Raw genomic sequence first — 26,467 nt, 5'->3', positions numbered from 1 at the left:
CCAGGAAAGGGGCAAGAAACCATATAAACGATTTGAGGAAGTCTGCATCTTCCAAAAAGTGGCTGAAAACCGTACATGGATTGACTCTAAATACACAGTAGATTATAGCACCAAGTGCACACGCACACACACACACACCTACCGTGACAGAGTGGGTTCTGTGAGGGAGCCTGCCCTCAGTCTGAATTGATCGAGCTCCGATCTGAGTTTCTCAATCTCCTCTGCCAGCTGCGACTGGATAAAACAATTACACAACACGACTTTAGGACTTGTCTGTGATATTACATGGTTGAGTAATTATTGCACCAATACATCATGATGTGTTGATATTATAATCACTAGGGCATGTGCATGTCCGGGGCATGTATGATGATGAACCGCGCCACTGGTCGCGGACGTCAGCAGGGGATCTACGTCTTCAGTCAAGGGGCCTGAATACGACCGGCATCATTTTTAGCTTCACTGCTGCGTTTAAAAAACTCCCAGCGGAGGCTTATTAATATTCAATAGTGGGTTTATAAAAAATATGAAACTCGTGTCAGCAATCGAGCTCATTATTTCCCCATTAAACGTCCATTATTAAGGCGACGTCGTGTAAACTGTGCAGAGATTTGAAATGAAAAGAAGTCATCGTCTTTCAGCTTGTGGAACCTACTTTCTCTTGGAGCGACTCCTCGTACTGTTTCCTGTAGCCGTCCGAGTCTTGGATTAACACATTCTGCAGAGAGAAAAAGGACAGACTGCGTTGAGGAAATGCCCCCTGACCTTTACCTGGCAGAGCTGCTGCCATCAAGTTTCAAACGTCCCGGTGACGGTGTAAAACCTTCTCTTCCAGAGCCGACATTCTCTCCTTCAGGTGGAGCTGCAGGCGCTCGTTGGACTCGGTCAGGAGTCTGTCCACGGTGTCCGACAGCCGCTTGTTGTGCTCTTCGTTCATCTTTTCTCTCTGCCGAGCCTGGAGGAAGCAAACTTTACTGATCTAGGATCCAAAAACTGAGGCAGCGACCAGTTAGAAGTCTCCGAGAGGCTATTGGCTCCCTTAAAGTATCAACACAGTAGCGGTAAAACCGTCTCCATTTATTTATTTATCTTCATTTATATCTTGATATGACGAAAACTCAAAAGCATGGTTTCGCCTCTGCTCTCAGTTGAACCAGGGGGGTCTGTAAGGGTGTTTCATGCTATCAGAGGAACTGAGCCTTGAAAATAAGAAAAAACCTGAAAAAAGGCGGCTCGTAATCTCATCAAATGCACATTTAAGATGCACTTCAGTTTTATAATTCTATTATATTTTTAGTGAATAAAATCAATATTTTGAGTTAGTTTCTGCATAAAAATACGTTTTGATTACATTTCTAGTGAGAAATATATTTTACTTTCATAATATTCACTCAGTGAATGTACATAATCACTCGCTTGCCCGTTGTTGCGAAGTCTTTTCAGATCTCGCCAGAATAAAGGCTGATTTATGGTTCCGCGTTACACCAACGCAGAGCCTACGGCGTAGGTTACGCGGCGACGCGTGCCGTACTTAACGGCAAAAAAGTGACATATTAACAGCACTACCGGGGAAATTAAAACAGCTTTTAGCTCTGGGCTTCCTGATATGGTGTGACGTATGTGCAAACATAACTACGCAGTCACATACGTACCCGAACGTAAACCACGCAGTGACGTAGCAAGTGTTGTCCCAATCCCTAGGGAAGATTACAAAGCCCTACCCCTTGTGGCTTCATTTTGAGGGCTAGTGGTAGTGAGTGAGGGCTAGTGGTAAAAAGTAGGGGGTGTATTGGGATTGAGATGTTTGCTGTGAATTCCCGACTTGAGGAGGAATAATTTAGACTTATTGTATCTGAATTACACCAGCGTCTTCTGTGCTTATTGCAATTCTTTCCCGTATAAAACCTACAGCGACTCTAACGTGTTTTTAATCTCAAATGGGACAATAACTGGCCTTGCAGCCTGCCCTGTTATTTGACCTCCAGGCCGCGACGATCTTGTGATCTTAGTGGCCAGAGGGTTACATTCTGAACTCCTGACCCTCGCAGACTGGACGCAGCGTCTGGGCGGCTCCTCGTTTGTGGAAAAAGGGAGAACAAGCTTTTGCAGCTCTCTGCCTGCCGAGGTCGGGCATGTCGGGGCCGCAGAAACTTTCACATCCTTCCTTAAAACTTTTCTTTTCGGTAAAGCCTGCAGTAATGTTTTACTGCATGTTTTAATGTATTATTCAGTTACACCCAATAGATTTTCATAGCACTCCATTTCTATTCTGTACTCTGAAAAAATCACAGTTGTCCTTAATGAGTTTCATTGATTTTGCAACTTATCTTACCAATTACAGATTTAATCAATTTTTGGCTCAAAGTTTCCAGTTTGTTTTTTTTTCTTACTCATTTCAAACGGTGTAACTTTTCTAATTTGTTTGTTTCTTTTTTACAAGCTCCTTTAGTGTAGTTGTATCTTCTGGTAATTACTAAATCACTCAAAATACGACACACTAACATCTTATTTCATCTCTCATCTTTATAAATCATAAACTACATGTAGTAATTACCAGTTTTAGCTGATGCAGTAAAGTATGACAGTGAAACGGAGACCGAATGAAGACTACATGGCTGCATCATTTGTGAACATTTGTTTGAAACGCATTTCGGTCAAGCCTCGCCGGAGCTCGATCAGAATGCGCCACCGGCCGCCGCCGTGAGCCGTCGTGCTCATGCAGCAGCGGCTGCCTGGTTACCGCCTCCACACGCGCTGACTCACCCTGAGCAGCTCCTGGTTCTTCTCCTCCAGCTGGCACTCCAAGTGCCTCATTCGCTCTTCAATGCTCCCGTGACGCTCCTCCGCCTACAGATGGTTCATGGCACAGACAGGACAAAAAGAAAAAGAGAAAGGGGCCACGATCACGTGCCCGCTTGACAGCTCCGCGGAGCAACAAAGAAAAAGCAGTGGCAACGACACAAGCCAAAGCCTCTATCCCAAACTCAAAGATGGATATCTATTGTTTCTGAAAGCAGAACTGGTATGGAGCCAAATCAAGGCCAAAAGTTTTGCTAATTTGAAAATAAAATTTGAACCTGAAAATTATTTTTTACAGTTTCAATTTTATTTTTTTCAGTATCAGATCTGTTTTTCAGTTTCAAATCTTTTTATTTCAGTTTCATATCTTTTTTTTTCAGTTTCAAAATTTGTTTTCAGGTTCAGACTTTTGGCCCCGATCTGGCGTGGGGGGCGTGGCATCAACTGAGAGGGGCGTGGCATCATGAGTGACAGCATAACAGAGAAGGCGGGGGACGTTCCTCAGTCCTGTTGCCTTCAGGAAACGTAGGTTGCAGAAGTTATCAGTAGAAGTATGATTCAACACTATACACCATATTCACGTGATTGGCAGTGGAAAAAACTGATATTAGTGACACATTTCTGTTTAAAAAGCTGTTTTAGACCGTACTTGGCACCAATTGCAGTATAAAGGGCAATAAACTATGCCAGACTGTACAGTTCAACAGCCACACTTTAAAGTTTGACATTTCCCACTTCCACATACTACCAAGTACGGTCTAAAACAGCTTTTTAAACAGAAATGTGTCACTAATATCAGTTTTTTCCACTGCCAATCACGTGAATATAGTGTATATACAATGTTGAATCATACTTCTACTGATAACTTCTGCAACCTACGTTTCCTGAAGGCAACATGACTGAGGAAGGTCCCCCGCCTTCTCTGTTCTGCTGTCACTCATGATGCCACGCCCCTCTCAGTTGATGCCACGCCCCCCACGCCAGATCGGGGCCAAAAGTCTGAACCTGAAAAAAAAATTTGAAACTGAAAAAAAAAGAAGTGAAACTGAAAAAAAAAGACGTGAAACTGAAAAAAAAAGATTTGAAACTGAAAAAAAGATTTGAAACTGAAATAAAAAGATTTGAAACTGAAAAAAAGATCTGATACTGAAAAAAATAAAATTGAAACTGTAAAAAAGAATTTTCAGGTTCAAATTTTATTTTCAAATTAGCAAAACTTTTGGCCTTGATTTGCCTCCATAAACTGGAAGGAGAGAAACAAAGAGTGACAGGGAGAAAGATGGAGAACAAGGCCACCAAAAAGGACAGAATGAGAGAGGAGGAGAGCCGCTTCAGTATGAGCTCCAGCCAGACGTGCCATGCAGCTGTCCCATGGCGGTAGAACAGCCAGAGCAGATTCCCAGTAACACGCTCGCCACACAACACTAAGAAGATAAAATGAATGAAAACTGCTCTCTACAGGAGGTGGCAGTAGCTGCGGTGCCCTGGGGGACTACCTTCCTAAGAATGGAGTTCATGTCTTGGAGTTTAGCTTCCATAACAAAGTGATAATCATCAGGGGAGGAAGAAGAGCTGGAATCGGACTACGTGGCCGAGGGAGAGGAGAGGGACATGTTCAAACGTCATGACGTGACAATTCGAACACAAAAAAGGTACAGAAATATGGAGCCAAATCAAGCCCAAAAGTTTTGCTGATTTGAAAATAAAATTTGAACCTGAAAATTCTTTTTTACAGTTTCAATTTTAATTTTTTCAGTATCAGATCTTTTTTTCAGTTTCAAATCTTTTTTTCAGTTTCAAATCTTTTTTTTTTCAGTTTCACGTCTTTTTTTTCAGTTTCAAATTTTTTTTTCAGGTTCAGACTTTTGGCCCCGATCTGGCGTGGGGGGCGTGGCATCAACTGAAAGGGGCGTGGCATCATGAGTGACAGCATAACAGAGAAGGCGGGGGACGTTCCTCAGTCATGTTGCCTTCAGGAAACATAGGTTGCAGAAGTTATCAGTAGAAGTATGATTCAACACTGTATATACACCATATTCACGTGATTGGCAGTGGAAAAAACTGATATTAGTGACACGTTTCTGTTTAAAAAGCTGTTTTAGACCATACTTGGCACCAATCGCAGTATAAAAGCAATAAACTATGCCAGACTGTACAGTTCAACAGCACCACTTTAAAGTTTGACATTTCCCACTTCCACATACTACCAAGTACGGTCTAAAACAGCTTTTTAAACAGAAATGTGTCACTAATATCAGTTTTTTCCACTGCCAATCACGTGAATATAGTGTATTTACAATGTTGAATCATACTTCTACTGATAACTTCTGCAACCTATGTTTCCTGAAGGCAACATGACTGAGGAACGTCCCCCGCCTTCTCTGTTATACTGTCACTCATGATGCCACGCCCCTCTCAGTTGAAGCCACGCCCCCCACGCCAGATCGGGGCCAAAAGTCTGAACCTGAAAAAAAAATTTGAAACTGAAAAAAAAAGAAGTGAAACTGAAAAAAAAAGACGTGAAACTGAAAAAAAAAAGATTTGAAACTGAAAAAAATATTTGAAACTGAAATAAAAAGATTTGAAACTGAAAAAAAGATCTGATACTGAAAAAAATAAAATTTAAACTGTAAAAAAGAATTTTCAGGTTAAAATTTTATTTTCAAATTAGCAAAACTTTTGGCCTTGATTTGGCTCCATACAGAAACATCTCGAGACGAGGGCATGTGTGGGAGCGCGTGTTGGGGGGGCCGTGCGCGCCCTTTCCCACCTTGGTGAGGGCAGCTATCCTCTGGGCCAGTTCGGCTTCCACCTCCGGGAGCGTCTCAGCCTTCCTCATGGTCTGCTGGAGCTTCTGCTCCGCGAGCTCCAGCCGCTCCTGAAGCTGCCTGTTCTTCTCCTCCATCTGCACACAACAAACCCACAACAACACCATTAGCTCTGGGCTCCGTCACAGGATTTATGAGGGATGCTGGCGTCTCTTTGAGGTGGCATTAGGCTGCTGTCAAATAAAGAGGAAGCTTGAAATATAAATCAGATTCCATGCTAAACAATTTCTCTTTGCAGAATAGAATATCATGTTCATGCTGTGAGTGTAAAATACTGGCACCAATAGATGACAAGTACTATGACGCAGGAAAGCACGCCTCAAAAGTCAACTAAATACTCCAAAGGCTTTGAAGGAATCATTTAAGCAAGAAAGGAAACTTTTCTTAAGGGACATTTTTGCAGGAAGCTTCCTGTTGAGACAAATCCCTTAAACTTCAAACATCTTATCTCTAAAATAAAAACCTTTGTCAAAAAACGTTGCACTGATAGTTCTTAGAGCAACATTTCTGATGTATTTAGAGTTACTCGGGCTTTATTGTTCACTTCAAGGTATTTTATTTCAGTTCCTGAGTTGTTGTTTTTAAATAAATGCTTTCTTTCCTTTCTGTCCTTTTTGTGCCAGTAATGTATGACTGGAAGTCAGAAATAGAAAAGCAGAATGTTGCTGGAGGGCTGGCGACTGTAGTCTTTGGCCGAACGCCTCGATTCTTCAAGAGAGCACCAGAACGGTCAGATTAGCAGCAACTTTCCACGTGCGGACGGAAAACTCTTCCTCGGCGGATCCCTGCGACCGCCACGATGAAGCCCCGGGGTCCGGCACCTCCCATCGTAAAGATAAAAGAGAACAAATCCAATGTTCAGTGAAAGCACCGTCATGTAATATCCATTTCCCTGATTTGCAGCTATGATGAGTTTGAAGACTTTTGTTTTAAGAGCAGCTTGGCAGCTCTCGCTATAGGTGACAGATGCTCTGCTCCTTTAAGCTTCCAGCGTGGTGGCGGCTCAATTTGCAATGATGAGACAGGAGAGGGCCAGGACTGCGCGGGGGTTTGTGTCACTGACATTTTGTGCATGAAGCCGAATTTCCATCCCGGTGGTGTTGAGGACGGCACGGGGGACGTATAACGGTTTTGCTTTTTGTTCATGACATTGTCCCCCGCATTGGCCTTCTGGTCATATCCTTTGGCTGTTTCCCTCATAACATCTTCTCATGTCTTGGTCTCTTTGCAGCAGTGCAAAAATCCATATCCCCTGAACGCCTCATCTTCAAAAGACCATCGCAGGACCGATTCCAGAGCTGCTGGCACGACCAAGTGAAGCCGCAGCGCATCTTGTGATCCAGGGTGTTTGTGCGAGTGTGTGAGGAGGTCCGATCTGAAAGATTTACGGCTTTTTAAGGGGTTTCCACGATGCCCTGAAGTACAAAACGCAACAGTACATGAGAACACAAACATGAAACCAAACAAAATAAAAATGGAACAGAAAAAAGGAAAATGAAGAGAAAAAAACAACATATCCCAAAATGCAACAGCAGAAATTAAAAGGGTTAAAACATTTATTTTCTGTATAATGGGCAGGAATGTGTGCTTATATATACGCGTGTGTGTATGTATATATATATATATATATATATATATATATATATATATATATATATATATATATATATATATATATATATATATATATATAATTGCTGTCAAGCAATTACAAAAATTAAGAGATTAATTACTTAAGATCTGCAATTAATTAATCTCTTTTTTAATCTCACCTAAAAATTGCTGAGAAAAGCACTATTTGAGGTGTTTTCCTTTAGAGTCATTACATTATTGTGGCAGATCAAATATTGATATATAACAAGAAAAAAGATGTATTGTCTTTTTTTTTTTAACAGATTGAACAGATGCAGTCCTAGCCATTTACATCCACTTGGCAACAACATCCGCCAGCCTCTCCGTCGCTATGTGCACATGCACGCGGTGCTCTCCTCGAGTCTAGTTTGGGGAAGAGCGTTGCTGTGGCAACATCGTTGCTGTGGCAACATCGTTGCTGCTAACGTTAGCTGCGGCTGCGCTCGTGACCCGGTGCTTTGCGTTTACGTGACTAAACTTGAGCTTCTTCGTTGGTGAGCAAATTCCTTTCCAAAAACAACACATATCACTCTACCTTTATCAAAGGTGCTGTCGGGGCATTTTAGAAATGTAAGTTCCCCATTCACTGGAACGTCCCTTTTCACATGCTCCTCTATTTTCACTTCTCTTCTCCGCTACTCACTGCCACCCATGACTGTCCAGCTACAATGGGAGCATACCAGCGTCTGCTAACCACGCCCACACACAGGGACACCCAATCAGCGTCCATTTCAAGGTGTGACGGACCATTGATTTCCACCCCAAAATAAACCCACTGCACAAACACAAACTTCATAATAAAGGCAACTCTCAAACAAAAAAAGTAAAATTAGAGATTAAAAAATAGATTAAACGATTTAAAAACAATGCGCTAAATATGCGTGTAATTAATTAATTGCAATTAACGTGCTAATTTGACACCCCTAATATATATATATATATATATCTCACACACACACGCACACACCCCTGCCAATAATACAGAAAATATTTTAACTGCTTGGAGTGGTAGATGAGGACCCAAACGCAGGAGAGATCAGCGAGGCAGGAGTTCCAAAAAACTGTGATTTAATATCAAAAACAAACCAAAAGCGCTGCTGAGCAGGGTTTAACAAAACACAAGAGCAAAATCCCCAAAACCTTGACAGGACACACAGAGGGTGGAAACAGTACGGACCAGCAGGGAGCAAAGGAAAGACAAGATAAACACAGAAGGGTTGACGAGACACAGGTGCGGACAATCAGGGCGGATGGAAACGAGGGAAGTCAAGACAGAACTGAAACACAAAGACACGGATTTCAAAATAAAACCAGAACCGAAACAAACCGTGTCATTAACCTTACAATGTCTGATAAATGAATATCTGAGACATCTGCACCAACCAAGCCATAATTTAAAAAAAGCAGGCTTTGTCAATAAAAATGTTATAAAAACTATTCAAAGTATTCATAATGATACAAAAATATTGTTTAGAATATGTTTAAGACAAATTACGGGTGTTTTTAATATATAATAAACACTTAAGTAAAAAAAAAAAAGAAAAGACTTCCTGTGTTTTATTTTATTTGCATTAAAAGGGTCAAGGGACCACGATAATGTGCTGCACCGATCAGGGGCTGTATTTCCATGTGGCTTCTTTGTTTTTCTTTTAAATAACACCACGCTGCTGTGGTACTAATACTCTGCTGAATTATTACCAGTCTCTAAATAGTTTTTTCATTTTATGGGGTTTGTGTCAGCAGCTAAGTCTTACTGTCGTTACATTCTCAGTAACAATATCGCACATCACATGTGGCCTATAAGAAAGGAATAAAACAAACAAAACACACTCATACAATTACACAAAACACACTGACATTCAACAAAACAAAAGCAGAAAGCAACCCACTTGAAATACAAAAGAACAAAAGGGAATTAGAAACCATTTAACGACACAGAATCGCATTTTAGTGCATGCTGGAACAAAACCGCTGTTATTATGGGCTCTATTATATGTTTTCTTAATATCTTGTTTTAGCCTTGTTTTTGTTGCATTTTATGCTGCTGAAATAAAATAAAATCCTGTAGTTTTGATGATCTCCAGATCTGAATAAAACAACAGTGTTTGAGTCAAAAACAACTTTCCACGGCTGTTCGTCTCGTAGCGATAACTGCCACTTGCGTCGCCGTGGCGTTCTGTGTGTCGTCCAGAGCTCGGCTGGTGCTTACGCTGCTCGTGAAAGTGTCACTCGGCCCACGATGGCCGAGGCGTTCATTTAACTGACTGCTATAAATCAGAAACAGCCATAAAAAAAGGAAAGAACACATTTGCATCATATTTGAACATTTCACACAGCATTATGTCAGAAATGTAAATGATGTCGAGCCACATGCAGGTATGCAAGTAAAATCAACAAAATCCATGTAAGGAAAGGGAATTCCTCTGATATCATCTTACACTGTGCCAAAGGGTCCTTTTCAGCTGAAAGAAGATCATTTGGTGAACCGCGAGGGTCGTGAGTCTCGCGGACCCTCGTCAGACTGTTACAGACCTGTCTGAGGAAGGCCTCTTTGTTGGCCAACTCGTTCTCCAGTTTGTCATTGATGTCGTGAACGGAGGTGGACTCTCGCTGTGCGCTCAGGTAACGTTTCTCCAGCGTGACGATCCGTTCCTCCATGTCCTCCTTCTGGCACATGGCCTGAATGAAGATGAGCAAAACAGTCAGACAAGCAGAGGTGTCAAAAGTATTCACATTCATTACTCAGGTAGAAGTAAAGATACTAGAGTTTAAAAATACTCCTGTAGAAGTTGAAGTATCAACTCAAGTTTTTTACTCAAGTAAAAGTATAAAAGTACTGGTTTCAAAACTACTTAAAGTATAAAAGTAAAAGTAATGTAAAGGGGAAAAAAGCCATTAAGGTCAAAAGCCATTGAAAATGAATGCATCTTAGTATAATGCAAATATATTAAAGAACCATATATGTGTACTATTGAGCATTAACATGTGTTTCAGAGAGCAGCAGATATGATGACTAGTTGCTTATAAGTATTGTAATGGTGCAAAAAGTCAAACTTCAGAGGCATGTTATCATTTATCCTAACATTTATTGGAATGTACATCCAAGTTTAGTTGCAGGAATCTGAGGGCAACGGATGTAAGAACAAAACTGGACAAGAACATCTGAAACAACCACAACCAAATTCACTCTATCCGGATGGAGCAATTTAACTGGATAGTTTTTTTTTAATGGCCGAAATGAAATAGAGTAACGAGGCTGTTTTTAAAATGTAAGGAGTAAAAAGTACAGATAATTGCGTGAAAATGTAAAGAGTAAAAGTAAAAGTCGTCTGAAAAATAATGACTCCAGTGAAGTATAGATAACCAAAATGTCTACTTAAGTAAGGTAACGAAGTATTTGTACTTTGTTACTTGACACCTCTGCAGACAGGTAAGTAAAACAACAGTTTAATTACTCATATCATCATTCCAGAACCTGATAGCAAACTAAATACATCATAAAGAGCATGTCTGGTTCTGTAATGTCAGGAAGGATGAAAAATAAGCCAAAATATTGATAATTTTCAATAGTGATGACACAGCCATGATCTTTTACTCCCCACTGTTGCCATGTTACGAGGTTCCCTTTCGTAGGGGCTACATTATCGTAAAATAATAATTTCCTGCATGTGGAATCGCTGCAGAGACAAAAAGCCTTGCAGGCACGAATTGTTTCTCAACCGCACCAAAAATAATCGGACAGATCTGGAATAAACTGCTGCTCTCGGAGGAGGCAGTGTAAGGTAATAACGCGCCGTCCCCGATAAGACCACAGCAGCTGCCTCTGCCAGGGTATGCCGGTAATCAATAATAATTTCAGCCCGGGGCCACAGGGGCTTCAGCATATATTCAAAAGCACAGCACAGCAGATGAAGCAGTAACCGGTGCAGATAGCTGGAGTTTTCAATTTTATCTATTTATTTTTAATGGTATATGGCAATACACTGAGGATTTAGTTGCCAGTTTGAGTCGTAATGAAGAAAAAAAAGTGCTGTAACGGAGCAGATTGTTGGGGATGCATTTATGTGAGGGATAAATACAGCCGTCAAGAGAGTTTATGTAAATTAAAGCTTTTTCAAACCACTAAAAGGTCCCTTTAATGTCGCTCCTGTAACCTCAGTGAATTTGCATCATGCCTGTCCCCGTCCCAGCGTGTGTGTGTGTGTGTGTGTGTGTGTGTGTGTGTGTGCAGGAGTTGTGACCTCTTTGATGTCCCTCTGGTACTTGTTGTTCATCTCCTCTGATTTGATGAGGTCTTTGCGGGCCGTCTCCAGCTCCTGCTCCACCTCAGAGACCCGGGAGGAGAGCGAGGACATGCGCTCCTTCATCTGAGCCAGCTCGTAGTTCTGCTTCTCCAGCAGGTCCTGCAGTTCCACCACCTGGCTCGCCTCCCGGGCCGACTCGTGGGAGCCGTTGGACAAACGCTGGGGGGGCAGCGCACGGACCAACAGGTGACCACACAGAGGAAGGAAGGCAGAGAAGTTTTAGAAATGAAGAACCTGCCTATGTTGTTTATTTCAGGATTATAAACCTATAAACATATATAATATGTTACAGTGAGCTTTGGCAATAAAAGAAGAAAAGTGCAAATCCAGATAATAAAAGGAATTAATTAACAAAACTACTCTAATAGACTGCTGAATATCATGAATATTTTTTTAAATTAACTAATTTTAACTAATGGATTGTTGTTTTTTCCCAGAAAAATCTGAAGAAATCACAATTCAACCAAAATTCAAAAAAATAAACCACACAGAGGTTTGAGTGTTGATATAATAATGATGATAATTACAAAAAAAATGCATTGACAAATATATCAGATTTAATCAAAGAGTTAATATTTACAGTAATAACTCAGAACTGGGTCTTCAGGCAGTATTACAAATGTTAGTTATTCTTTACAATTATGCCACTTTGCTACAGAAAATGGACATAAGAAAAAAATTGCTGAAATGTCTAAATGATTAATGCCATATCTTTGTGAAACCTCCTGAATTAAAGCTGTCCACTGCAGCGGTGTTTAAAAGGCCAAACTAAGACTAAAAGAAAAAGAAACCCCGTCCACAAACTTCCAGACCTGACTGTATCAGTTGAGAAGCAACTTCCCGTTTCCCTGTTTTGAAGTGGGCCTTAAGAAATTAGCCTCACTTTCACTTTAATTTCCATGTCCTCTTCTGAGAGTTACAGACATTAGCACTCTATTAAATGCAAGTAAAACAGCTCGGGGCTTTGGCTCGCACCCCTGCTTTGATTTTGGACGGCGACGCCGGCTCCGAGTCTGACAGGGAGCCACTTCAGAGTCCATCGGAGAAATTGCTTCGACACTTGCACCAGTAATCTGATTAGCTTCTCGCAGGGCTTGTACTCTGTGGCTCCCCGGATCTCCGGATGAGGTAGATTAATGATGCCGCAGAGATTCAACTCGCCGAGAAAATCATATCAGAAAACGGCAATCACCACCTCTAAATAGACGTGAGCCCTGAAGACCGATTTTAACAACAAATCATGTTCGCTATGCTCAGATGTAATTGCTGTGAGGTGGAAGACGGTCTCGGGCTCACCCGTCCATCCTCAACCATCCGTCCCTGAGGACACACCTAATTCTGCCTCTTTCTGCATCCTGCCAATGAAAAGCGCTGATAAACCAGAGCAGAGCGAAGCGTGTGGACTCTTTTCATTGAAAAGGTCGTTTTCCAGCAAATTCATGCTTTTATGATGCAAAACAATCTTTTTAACGCATTTCAGTCTGGATTTCGGCCACACCACAGCACTGAGACTGTGCTCATCAAAGTCTTAAATGATATTCATCTGAATAATGATGCATGCAGATCCTCTGTTCTGGTTTTACTGGATCTCAGTGCTGCAATTGACACAGTTGATCATAACATACTACTCAGCAGATTGGAAAAGTGGGTGGGACTTACCGGCACTGTGCTTCAATGGTTCAAATCTTATCTTAAAGTTTCTTTTTTCAGACAAATTTCCACTTCTTACCTTCAAATTTCAAATTCAAATCTTACTTGCAAGATAGGGCCTTTTTTGTGTCAATTGGAAACCATGAGTCTAAGAGAACCAAGATCACATGTGGGGTTCCTCAAGGGTCCATTCTCGGACCGCTTCTATTCAACATCTATATGCTACCGCTAGCTCAGATTATGGAACATCACAACATTTCCTACCATACTTATGCCGATGACACACAGCTCTATATTTCCGTGTCACCACATGACTACAGTCCCTTACTCTCATTGAGTAACTGTATTCACCAAACCAATGAGTGGATGTGCCAGAATTTTCTCCAGCTAAATGCAGAAAAGAGAGAGGTGATCATTTTTGGCCCTAAAAACAAAAGTGAAAAGATCAGCGCTCACCTTGGCTCCATGTCATTGACTACTACAAATCAAGCCAGAAACCTGGGTGTAATTATTGACTCAGACCTGAACTTCAACAGCCATCTAAAGTTTATCACTAAATCTGCCTATTACCACCTAAAAAACATTGCTAGAATTAAGGGGATTCTGTCTAAACAAGACATGGAAAAACTTATTAATGCATTCATTTTCAGTAGGTTGGATTATTGCAATGGCATCTTTACAGGCCTTAACAAGAAATCTATCAGGCAGCTGCAGCTGATCCAGAACGCTGCCGCCAGAGCCAGAACCATCCCTCTCCTCAGATTTTGGCTGCTTGTTTCTCAGACTGCAGTGATGCTGCAGAACCTTAACTTATCATCTCAATCCCTTCTAGGTTAGAAGGGTTTCTTCACCGCAACAGGCCCAAACATCGACACGTGGAAGCCCACGTGCGTTCATATTTCCTTCTTTTATCTCTACAGATCCCAGCTGGTGATAGCCATCTTTACATTACTTTTCCTCCCGGCGTGCCCGCTCTTCATCTCCTTTCTCCTGACATCCTCCACCCTCGGCAGCGACCTGGAGCAGACGAGCTCAGTAATAATGTCTTCACTGATCTAACCTACTGTCTGCGTGTAAATCTTTACCAGCATCTGCTTTAAAGTTCTGGGCTCTTAGACTCCTGATACGAAACAGCACCAGTGGACGAGGTTCCATATATCCCACCCTCACCGTTTGTGTTCACTGGACACTTGTGATCTGTGGGGAATGAATGCTAAAAATATTAAGGATGCCCCAGAGAGTATTTTATGGGCTCTGGAGCTTCATCAGAAGATTATAGTGAAGATTCACAGCTTAGTTTCTAGGGGGAGGGGCTGTCTGTGTTGCAGGACTTCAATGATGCAGCCAAAGAGCGAAGCGCCTAATTAGAGAGGTCCACAGACGCGTGCGCGACCAAGCAAATGTCTGCGTCTGAGCGCGGTTCTCACTTGTGCAGCACCAAGGTCCAGGCGCGTGACCGAGCTCGGTCATGCCCACTCGCTTTGAGAGGCGCGCGAGGGCGAGACTGACCGAGGAGCAAAAAGGCACCAGAGATTCTAGGAAGGAGGTGAGGACTCCGGCACATAACTCTTGACAGCCCAAAATAAATAAACAAATAAATACAAAACAACATCTGAAGATATCTGGATATTAATTTGTGGAAGAAACACCAGAAACCCACAACATTTCCAGTCTGAACAGACACACCACAAGCACTGATGTAGCTTGATAACGGCATCAAAGATAAAAAAGACACATGAATTATGAATAAAATACCCCTAAAAGTGAGTGTAAACAAAACGATCTCAGTTTGTAGACGGTTGTGATACTGAATTGAGGCGTGTTCCTTTGGTTCTGCCCTTGCAAACTACGATTGTCTGCTTGTGGTGACGAATAAAAGCGCAAATTATAAGAAGTTTCAAATACTTCTGAAACTAAATGGCCATGTTTTGCGTAAAAATTTCCCATCTATAACCTTAAACTTTAGAAAGCCACACTATCCCCCTTCCTTCCTTGCGAAGCTCACCTTGCTGTGGACCTTTTGCTGAGCTTCACTGCCCTCCAGGAGGTCCTCTGCTCCGTCTCCAGACGCAACCTTTCTCTGGATGTGAGCATTTTGCTCTCTTAAGGCCACAATCTGCAAAACAACAACAACAAAGCAAACAGAATAAAAACACACAGAGATGTGAAAAAGGAAACATGGAAACTTAAAAAAAAGAAAAGAAAAAAAGCCTCAACAGACTTCCGTGCCACTGCAATAATTAACAAATTTATGAAATTTCATGATTGAATTAGGATAAACTCATCAAAATACAATGGAAGGTCAATTGTTAACTGGCCTTTCGTATGCAACGCTGGTGAATTAAAGGATGTCACCACAGAGGAATTTCTCAGGACGTGGTTTGGAGCTGGAAGCATCTGAGCCCTAATTTGATCAGTGTGATTATGTTCTGCAAACCTCGGGTCTCATTTCACCACCTTCACCAACTAAAGTCTTAATCCTCTCAGAATGTTGACCAGCAAGAAAAATGCGGCCGTTTCTACCCAGACGCCTCTATGACTCACCGTACTTGACTGCTGCCTCTCTGTCAATGGTTTGCAGGCCCTGAAACTTTGTCGCGACCCCTCTGCTCGTGAGATTAATAATCAGAAACATACGTCAAACTGTTGCAGGCAAAGAGCTCACCGCACGGTCTGAAAATGAGAATGTATTTCTGAAGCAGCACAACGAAAAGAATAAATAAATTGATTCAGATTGGACATACAAGATCATTTGTGTGAAAGCAGCTGCAGTCATCGTCCGCACTGGTCATTGTAGTTTTCCACTGTCCACAGTGAATCTGGCTAATGTGGACGATGGTTAAAAATGTGCATAATTGTCCCCTTCAACAGTATGTGTACAATTACAGGCAGAAGAGCTACTTCTGTTACAAAAACCTACAACTATGTCACGATTACTCTCCGACTCTATTCCCGAGTTCTCATAAACCTCAGAAAAGGCTTTAATCTTTAATCATTTTTTCCCTTCAACTAAATGGTTATGGTTACGGTCCTGCTAATGTGGGCCCCTTGGCCCGAAGTCAGGAGCTTAGCCGAACTTGAGTTATATATCCTTTGTAATGAGTCAGAAGTTGTCTACATGTTCAACTGAGGGTTATGGAGGGTAATGGAGGGTTACGGAGGGTTACGATGGGTTATGGAGGGTTCCGAAGGGGCCATGAAGGATTACGCAGGGTTATGTAAGGGTTATGGAGGGTTACGAAGTAGACACGGAGGGTTACGGAGGGGTTATGGAGGGTTACGGAGGGTTACAGAGGGTTATGAAGGGCCATGGAGGGTTACAGAGGGTTATGGAGGGTTACGGAGGGTTACTGAGGGTTACAGAGGGTTATGGAGGGTTACAGAGGGGTTATGGAGGGTTATGGAGGGTTATGGAGGGTTATGGAGGGTTACGGAGGGTTACGGAGGGGTTATGGAGGGTTAGGGAGGGGTTATGGAGGGTTACGGAGGGGTTATGGAGGGTTACAGAGGGTTTTGGAGGGTTACGGAGGGGTTATGGAGGGTTAGGGAGGGGTTATGGAGGGTTACGGAGGGGTTATTGAGGGTTACAGAGGGTTTTGGAGGGTTACGGAGGGGTTATGGAGGGTTACAGAGGGTTTTGGAGGGTTACGGAGGGGTTATGGAGGGTTACAGAGGGTTACGGAGGGTTATGGAGGGTTACAGAGGGTTACAGAGGGTTATGGAGGGTTACGAAGGGGCCATGGAGAGTTACAGAGGGTTATGGAGGGTTACGGAGGGTTACAAAGGGGCCATGGAGGGTTACAGAGGGTTATGGAGGGTTACAGATGGGTTATGGAGGGTTACAGAGGGGTTATGGAGGGTTACAGATGGGTTATGGAGGGTTACAGATGGGTTATGGAGGGTTACAAAGGGGCCATGGAGGGTTACAGAGGGTTATGGAGGGTTACAGAGGGGTTATGGAGGGTTACAAAGGGGCCATGGAGGGTTACAGAGGGTTATGGAGGGTTACAGAGGGGTTATGGAGGGTTACGGAGGGATTATGGAGGGTGACAGAGGGGTTATGGAGCGTTACAGAGGGTTACGGAGGGGTTATGTAGGGTGACAGAGGGATTTTGGAGGGGTTACAGAGGGTTATGGAGGGGTTACAGAGGGTTATGGAGGGTTACGGATGGTTACAAAGGGTGATGGAGGGTTACGGATGGTTACAAAGGGTGATGGAGGGTTACGGAGGGTTACAGAGGGTTACAGAGGGGTTATGGAGGGTGACAGAGGTGTTATGGAAGGTTACAGAGGGTTACGGAGGTGTTATGGAGGGTGACAGATGGTTATGGATGGTTACAAAGGGTGATGGAGGGTTACGGAGGGGTTATGGAGGGTTACGTAGGGGTTATGTGTGCTTCACAAGGTGGAAGTATATGCAAAATGGGCCAGGTCTGGTGGATATGAGGCCGAGCCAATAGGCAGCCACTCATACTGTTCTCACAAGGGGTTCACAGCAAATCTGGGCCAAAAAAAAAAGCCACGTTTGAACAAAAAAAAACAAACAACAAAAAACCATCTTTTACTCTCTGGGCGTTGATTCCGATGTGCAACTGAGGACGCCTGACAGCAACAAAAGATTTTAAAGCAGACAGTTTATTTTAAGTTTAACAGCAATATCTTGAGTTCTTTGCCGTCAAGCACAATGTTGTCAGTAGCGTCTCCGATCATTAATTTTAACAAGGGCACGAGCTCATCTCCGTATGTTTCCTGCACCATTATTCTGGCACTTCAAGCTCAGAGATCAAACGCTAACACCACTGCGAATTAAAAGCACGACGAATAATGAACGGAGCGCTACACATCACTCCGCTCAAGCTTCAAGAGAAGTTTACGAGATGAAAAATGAACACCTTTTGATGCCGTTGATCTACCGTTCATCAAAAGGTTCGCGTCTGATGGGAAGGAGAGGAGGGAGAAGACGCAGAGGATGGGAGAATTACTGCATCCTGATTCCCTTGTCTTGCTCTCCGTCTGAGGTAAAGTGATGAAGGAGAAATGTGATGAGTGAAAGGATGAATGTTTTGGTGTGCTGGGGGTGGTATTTTAGTACAAAAGATTGATGTCGTCAAGGTGAGATCAGGGGCCACACAGGATGGGTGCTACGCGATAAATTACAAGCGCTTCCACACAAAATGACTGACATCCATCATTTGAAGAACAACATTTTTTGTTCTTTCAATACACCCTGGATAGCCTTGGCTTCATTACGAAATGTTTTCCAGGCCCAGGGTTTTAAAAATCCTTTCCTAATGGATCCTAAAACGGAGTCAATTGTGTTCGTTGTGTCATTATTTAATAACCACAAACTTATCCAAAATCCTCCTCCTGCTGCATCTGATCACCTACGCTTAACCCTTCACCAGCAGTGTGTGTGTTAGGACAATGATAGAGAGGGAAACATCAGCAACGATCGCAGAAAACGGCTCCTGTTGCAATCCCAAAAACGCTTGTGAGGTACCTTTCTAAACAACCATCATTCTAAAGTCACAAAGATTATATTATATATAAGATAAATGAGATAAATATTTTGAGACAGACATTAAACACGTGAGGTTAAACTCAAGGTCAGTCTGTGCAATGCTCAGACAGTTTGCAGAAGATCTCATCGTCTACAGGATGGATGGATGGATCAATAGATCGGTGATGCACGATGGTAGAAGGGTAATAATATGGGTTTTACATGTCAGGCCTGTGGGAAGAAACTCGAGCGCTCTGAGAGAACATGGAAACATCTCAGAGGAACAATGCTGACCACTCCTTCAGTATGCCATCATTACTAACTTACTCCTACATGTCTCATTCTCACCAAACAATTAAACCTGGTGCTGTTGGGATGTTTGGAGTTATATTTTCCCAACAAATGTCCCTTTTTTAGATGACACATCACTTTTCCATTTAAAACTATTCTTTATTTTATTGTGATTACTCATTTTTTGTTAAAATTGTTGTCAGATGAAGTGGCCCAATAAAAATGTGCATTTCCTGGATTTGTAAACTAATTCATCTGCAGATTGAATCCAACCCAGCTGCTGTTCCAGTTTTCTCTGCAGCAGCGAATTGCACCCACTTGCAGTTATTAGCGTGTAGCCACTTTAGCACCTGTGTAAGTGCGAGGTCAGAGGCTGCTGATTTCATCAGGCACGGCTGTGCGCTGCAAAGGCCTGCAGGGAAATAGGACTCCGAACTGGCCCCCCATCCCAAAATCAATTACCAGTTCGCTGGCTCGCGCCTCCCTCGAGCATCTAGAGTGAAGACCCTTTCTACCCGGCAGCGTCAGGATAACTGTCTGTCTGTCTGTCTGTCTGTCTGTCTGTGGTCCCATCAGTCATCTGTCTGCTGCTGACAGGGGTGTATTTAAGCATTTATAAGTGGCAGTCTGGCTACTGTAAATGCTTTGAGATGTGCTTACTCAAAGTGCTTCACCCTTTACTTCCATTTCTGTCAGGGGCTTAATAGCTCAGTCAAAAAGCAGCTTGCATCAGAAGCTGTCAAAGAGGAAAGAGAGACTAGTTTAGGAACTTGTGACCTACTAATTTTATTTTGCTTAACAGATTCGCAGTATTTTGAAAAATGACCTCCCCGTCCACAGTTCGCCTGCTAAGCCTCGCTCTCCTCCTCAAACTTTTGTCAGCTTTGACCAAATACACCCCCACACTCTCATTAACACACACCACCACACACAACCTGCTCCATCGTTCCACTTGTCATCTCTTTTTCACATCTTTGTCCTCTCTTTTGCTCCTTTTGCAGGCCACTCTTCACATCCTCTCCCAGCCTGCTCCCTGTCTGTCCTCCCGCCCACTCCAACGCGTCCACTTTTCCTTCCACTCGCCTCTCCTTCACCTCCTCCCGCTGACAGCTATTCTAGGTCTGAGTGTCAGGCTGGCATGTCTGACAGGTTGTGAAGTGCCAGCCTGAGGGTTTTTCTCTGCTGGAATGGGACCATCTGCAGGGCCAGAGCCCCTGAGCCGGGGGCCCGAGAGGGAGCGCCGCCGAGTGACTACTCCTCTATTAGGTCTGCACTTCACCACCGGCGATGTTACTCTGTCCAATTTCATGCAAAGATAGTGGTGAGTAAAGCCTGCTGAGGTTGCTGTGGACATTTCTGGGTGTTTGAGTCCATAAATAATTCAGAGTACATTTCAGGAGCAACACCACAGCATGCACTAGGTTTACATCACCACAAACAAGCAGAACATAAACCTCCAGACGACAACACACAGCTCACAAGCGCTAAAGTCCCTTTTCTGTCAAGAAGGTAAACATTTGCCTCACTGAGATGTACTTCCTAATACTCTGGCTTTTAGATGATTCTCCCAATTCAAAGTTGAGATGTAAACAAACCAGAAAACCCTTTAATGATTTAAAAAAAAAACGTATTTTCCGCACTATAAGGTGCACCTAAAAGCCTTCAATTTTTTCAAAAGCTAACCATGCGCCTTATAATACGGTGCGCCTTATACCGTATTTTCTGGACTATAAGCCGCTACTTTTTTCATAGGTTTTGAACCATGCGGCTTATACAAAGGTGCGGCTATTCTATGGATTTTTCTTCCACCGCTCGGGGCGCTCTAACCGGAATTAGAATAAAAACTAAGACAAAATAAATGCAAAGAAGAATACGCTACTTCTTCTTTAGCAGATAGAAGTAGGTAGAAGCAGATTTCAAACAGATAAATAGACAAATAAATACCGGTTATTTTCTCTTGGTTCTGTCCCGTTTTAATCAGTAAAGTTGCTGCCGTGTTAAAAGACACTGTTAGGAAAGGATCTATTTAGGTACAAACATGTACATCATTTACAGTTCAAAATGGTTCTGTACATGTAGTAAATGTCTAATCTAACAAAATAAATATCTGCGGCTTGCATATCTTTTTTTTTTTTAAATAGAGCGGATGCGGCTTATATACAGGTGCGGCTTATAGTCCAGAAAATACGGTATATGGATCAATATTGAGGTCTCGCAACTCAAAAATAATAAAACAGTTGTTTATTCATTTTGGGAGTGAATGGAGTTGTAAGAAAGCTGATTTGTAATCTATAAATAAAGTTTGACTGACCTATCTGACTGTTTTGTTGACATTCCCTTTAGCGCAGCACCGTCTAATGGATGCAGAACATAACCCCAGCCTCTACTGTAGCGCTTTATAATGCGGTGCGCGTTATATATGGAAATTTTTTTTAAATACGTCATTCATCGAAGGTGCGCCTTATAATGCGGTGCACCTTATAGTGCGGAAAATACGGTAGTTGAAAATAGATTTTGAATTTGAACAGTTTAAATTTGGAGTCAATCCTATTTCTTCAGCAAATCATAGACATGTCGTTTTTATGTATTTTATACTAATAATAGGGGTGAAATGGTTTGAAAATGCTTATCATCATATCATATCACTGGATACTATGAATTTTGTATGTATGCATCATCCTCATTGTTCGTAATATCTACAGATGAATCACAAAAAGGTTCTCTTCAGTGGTTTAGTAAGTGTGGCAGCCGTTACCTCCTGATTGGCTGCTGTGAGCTCTTCCTCCAAGGCGGACACCCTCTCCAGTGACACTCGTAGTCGCTCTCTCACCTTAAAATCAAAACAAAACAAACATGTATTTTCATATTATCGAGACATCCAGACTTGTAGATGGCTGCTGCTCAAATTCCTGTTTATGTAGCCTGAAAAAAAAAAAAAACTTTACTGTGACTTCAAAATAGAGTTAGGAGGCCATCATTGCTTTTAAAGTGCCAGCTGCTGTCAGGAAATTCCCCTCCTACTCACTTCAATACGCCTGCGAATGCACGCGCCCTCCTCTACCTGCACGTCTGTCGCGGATGTAACAGATTCCGAGATTTCGGAAAGGCTATGATCTCGCATTCAAAGCGACTGGCGCCGCCTCCCAAAGACAGCTTTTATTGCCCTAAACATCATGCCATTCAGCAGTTTTCATAAATGATGGCTTTAAGAGAGGAGGATGAATGGACTGGAGGGGCGGTGATTACACCACGCAGGGTAGCTTAACTCATAAATCAGCAGGCTGCGAGCAGGAAGGACAAATGCTAAATGGGAAATGTAGAGGCTCAAAGTATCGAACTGAGGCGGGAATACATGGAAATGATCGGTTGCACCTACTCAGACGTGGGTAGAGTAGCCAAAAATTGTACTCAAGTAAAAGTACTGTTACTTCAGAATAATATGACTCAAGTAGAAGTAAAAGGTAGTCCTCCAAATAATTACTTGAGTAAAAGTAAAAAAGTACTTGGTGAAAAAACTACTCAAGTACTGAGTAACTGTTGAGTAACGTCTGATTTATTTATTTTTAACACAACCATTCAAACAGACAAGGCAAAGTAAATCAATAAAATAAATTAAAATTAATAAAAAAAAAGCTTAAATTAAAATAATCTTAAAGTAAATTCAAGTACTTTAATAAATAATAAAATAATAACAGAATAAAAAAAATAAATTAAGCACAAGTAGCACAACATTTCAAGCCTTTGTACTTTTCTTTTTTAACCAGGCAGAACTAGAACAAACATGAACTCATAGAAACTCTGTGTGTGTTTGAGTCTGTGTAAATGTGACAAAACATGCAAAAACAAACATTTTTCCCAAAGAATCACTCAGTGATGTCATGAGATTGACGTGTACGCGGATAAAAGAGATAAAAGAAAAGTAACAGCTCAACGTAGCCTAATGTAGCGGAGTAAGAGTAACAGTTTCTTCTTCACAAATCTACTCAAGTGAAAGTACAAAGTATAGTGATTCAAAACTACTCCTAAAAGTACAAAATTTCCCAAAACTTACTCAAGTAAATGTAACGGAGTAAATGTAACTCGTTACTACACACCTCTGCTCCTACTGCTGAAGCTTCATATAGTTATCACACTGTAAGTAAAACTACGCTCAGGAAGGCCCAAAAATAAAATAAGATGTAGCGTCTACATTATCTTATGCTGTAAGTATGCAGTAAACTAATTTTCAGATTGTAATTCAGGTGGATAATAAAGTAGGGTGTAGATTCTGGTACACCTACCTTCTCATCGAGGGCTTTATGGTGTTCAAACAAGGACTTGAGTGCTTTGAGGACTTCCACCTCACTCGAGACTCCCGAGGGAGACTGAGCCTGCCGCTTGACCACCGTCATCCGCAGCGAGCGCTCGTGCCTGGACACCAGGCACTCCAGATGTTCCAGGAGTAACTGGTAAAACAGACAAAAAAATGTTACTTTTCAGGGTTTTAGGTATTTGGTTTCTTTTCCTCCTTTCGGCAAGAATCCTACATGTGCAACAGCAGTCTCATCCACTTCTACTCAAAGGTACCTGCAATCCTGTCAAAAACAGAAGGATTACAATAATCTATGTAGTGCATGGATGTGGGCGGCATGTCGAGTCGACTGCCGGCAGGAAGCTTTAAAATACAAGTAAAAGTGAAAACCCGAGTAGAAAGTAAAAGGAAGCAGCGATGATGGTGTGACGGGGAAAGATGATTCAACATTTGTCATTTGTTGGGGAAGTCTGAAACATGTGGCAGTTTTATGACGATGCGGCTCTCAACTCTTCAATCCATTGCAGAAGTCTTCCAAGGAAATAAAATCTCAAGATGATGACAGTTGGAGGATAGATTGATTCACATCTCAAAAATGATGCTCTTCATTGGAAAAATCCCACAGACCTCATCCTCAGCATACTTGCACTTCCCTCGTCCAAACATCTCCTTCTGAGGCCATTTACGGTGCTGCAGCTAGAGTTAATGTTCTGAGGTTAACCAGCGGTTCAAAACAGCCATCTCTGATGAACCAAAAGTCACTTTGGCTTCATGACGACTGAAAGAAATCCTCACAAAGGCCCAGACACTAAAAAGGAAAATGCGCAACGAGCAAGGACAGAGATGAAGGTGAAAACAGCAAATGTCAGGTCCCTCCTGTGACTCCTGTGATCAATTATAATTAAGTTAAATAACACTTATGATGACTGAGGCAAAAGCGGCATTCATCAGAGGCCTGGTGTATGAGGCGGACATCCCGTTCTTTGGTGATTTGTTTGCTTCAGATAGGACCCAGCAGGTTTGTGCAGGTACGGCAGGACTATCACAGTCAAGCCCAGAGGAGGGAAAGTGATGATACGGGGATGCATGGCGGTAAGAAGTGACATCTATTAAGACAAGGTGACTCCTGCTTTCCCAGATGTTTGACAAGACAAATATGAGCCAAAGCAAATGCCCCCAAGGGACACTAAAATACAGTTCACAGGGAAGCCAAAGTCGGAATTCTGAAATAGTTTTTACAGCCATTGCGTTGAAAACGATTGAGGATGTAAAGTTGTACAAGTTGGAAACGTATGTCTTCTAAGTTATACGGCACAACTTGCTGCACAGTTATTATCGTTCACGAAAACGAACGAAATAACGAAAACTAAAATTGAAAAAAAAAATTCGTTAACTGAACTAAATAAAAACGAAAATTAAAAGACAAAAACGATAACTAACTGAAACTATATTGGGTGTTTAGAAAACTAACTAAAACTAACTGAAATTATAGATATAATTTCCTCCGTTTTCGTCCCTGTCAATATAAGCCTCTTGGTATGATCAATTTATTCCACTCTGGCCGTTTCTCTCCAAATGGCAGCTACGGCACCTTAACGCCTCACGGTCCGTGACGTCAAAACTAAAACTAAAACAAAAACTAATAAAAACTAAACTAAAACTAAGCATTTTTGAAAATATAAAAACTAATAAAAACTAGCAAACCCACACTAAAAACAAATTAAAACTAACTGAATTGAAGGAGAAAAAGTCAAAACGAAATAAAACTAAACTAAAATGAAAAATTCAAAACTATTATAACCCTGACTTGCTGCAGACGGTTGGAGAGACTGAACTGGATGGAACAACTGATGCGAGGAGAGCTAGGAGAAAAGACACCCTGCATTGTTCCATGGCCGCATCCATCTTCAGTGAACATAAACCAGGCCCCCGCCCCAACCCGGTGAGTCCTAGAGACCCTCAATCACCGACTGCAGGACTACAGATACCTCAGTGTTCACCTGGAGATGCAACGTAAAAGCACAGAACAGTATCTGATGAAACTTGAGTCTCTTCGCATTTGTAACAAGATCTTCTGTTATCTGTGTCGGAAAGCCCAGTTTTATCTGCAGGTACGAGTCGCAGCGGCATCAGAGAGTCACGCATCAATCAAAGCAGGTGAACACACAGGTTGGCTCTGTGCTGGGGACCATTTCTGGAGCTGACTGTGCGGAGAACGATGTTGCATCCTTTGTAACAGTAATCACACAGTAGTGTCTTGAGTCAGAGTCCTCTTCAGCAGGCGCAGGCACTTAAAAGTGACTTTATATTACCGACTGACTGACTGCAACGTAGGGCTGGGCGATATATCGAGATTTTAATATATATCGATATATTTTCAAACGCGATATGGTACGAGACAATATCGTTTATATCGATTTAAAAAAAAAAAAAAAATAAATAAATACAAATTATGATTTTGATATAGCTTATTTTGTGACAAATTTACTTGAATGTTTAATTTGAGATTTGCACAAATGTTTTGTTATTTGCACAACTGTCAACCTCAGTGGAAAAGTCTGCCTGTTACTGTCTACATTGTATTAATTGCACAGTGTATTTTAATTTAATTGTTATGCAGGAAAGGGATATTTGTTTTATTTTATTCAAGAAGTATTTTTATTCTGTATATGCAGGCAGTTTATTTTTATTTCATTTGTTTTATACATTTTGATATTGTGCAGACCTCTGTTAATAAAGGAACCTGTGTGACATTTGGCACGAGGCTTTGTATTAAAACTGACTGTTTTTTTAAGGGTTTGCCTCAGAAAAAAATGAAGCTAACAGAGATGCTATGCTATAATGCTTTGGGGGAAACCCCAATTATGGCACAGAAAAAATATCGATATATATCGAGTATCGCCATTCAGCTAGAAAATATCGAGATATGACTTTTGGTCCATATCGCCCAGCCCTACTGCAACGTTATAATTTCCCTTCAGGGATGCAGAAAGCTTAATTGAATTGAATCAAATTGAATTTTCTACGTTTAATCAAAAAATAATGTGTGTTGACACTCTCAGATATCCTCTGCCTTGGCTGGGGTTTATCCCCCGTTTATGGGCTGGATCATGGCTTTTAAAGGATTTTCTTCAAGTAGGAATGTACTCTTCCATACATAGTTTCAAAAGTC

At 41.8% G+C, this 26,467-nt stretch overlaps 1 protein-coding gene across 7 annotated transcripts in view; it reads right to left on the bottom strand.

Moving 5' to 3' along the window:
- ppfia2 (PTPRF interacting protein alpha 2) overlaps positions 1-26,467 on the bottom strand; it is a 212,045-nt gene that overhangs the window by 33,891 nt on the left and 151,687 nt on the right. For all 7 annotated transcript variants that reach the window (XM_061714572.1, XM_061714573.1, XM_061714574.1 and 4 more), the window contains 10 exons: positions 23,285-23,449; positions 21,760-21,834; positions 15,219-15,329; positions 11,501-11,722; positions 9,792-9,938; positions 5,570-5,704; positions 2,764-2,847; positions 824-955; positions 656-718; positions 143-234 (listed from right to left, as the gene is read on the bottom strand). In XM_061714572.1, the coding sequence (XP_061570556.1) occupies positions 143-234; positions 656-718; positions 824-955; positions 2,764-2,847; positions 5,570-5,704; positions 9,792-9,938; positions 11,501-11,722; positions 15,219-15,329; positions 21,760-21,834; positions 23,285-23,449 (1,226 nt within the window). The remainder of the gene's footprint in view (positions 1-142; positions 235-655; positions 719-823; positions 956-2,763; positions 2,848-5,569; positions 5,705-9,791; positions 9,939-11,500; positions 11,723-15,218; positions 15,330-21,759; positions 21,835-23,284; positions 23,450-26,467) is intronic.

The sequence above is a fragment of the Cololabis saira genome, chromosome 23 (genome assembly GCF_033807715.1).
Source record: "Cololabis saira isolate AMF1-May2022 chromosome 23, fColSai1.1, whole genome shotgun sequence".
Taxonomy (NCBI): Eukaryota; Metazoa; Chordata; class Actinopteri; order Beloniformes; family Belonidae; genus Cololabis; species Cololabis saira.
The sequence above is the reverse complement of the archived record's forward strand: the minus strand, read 5'-3'. Positions and strand labels throughout refer to the sequence as shown.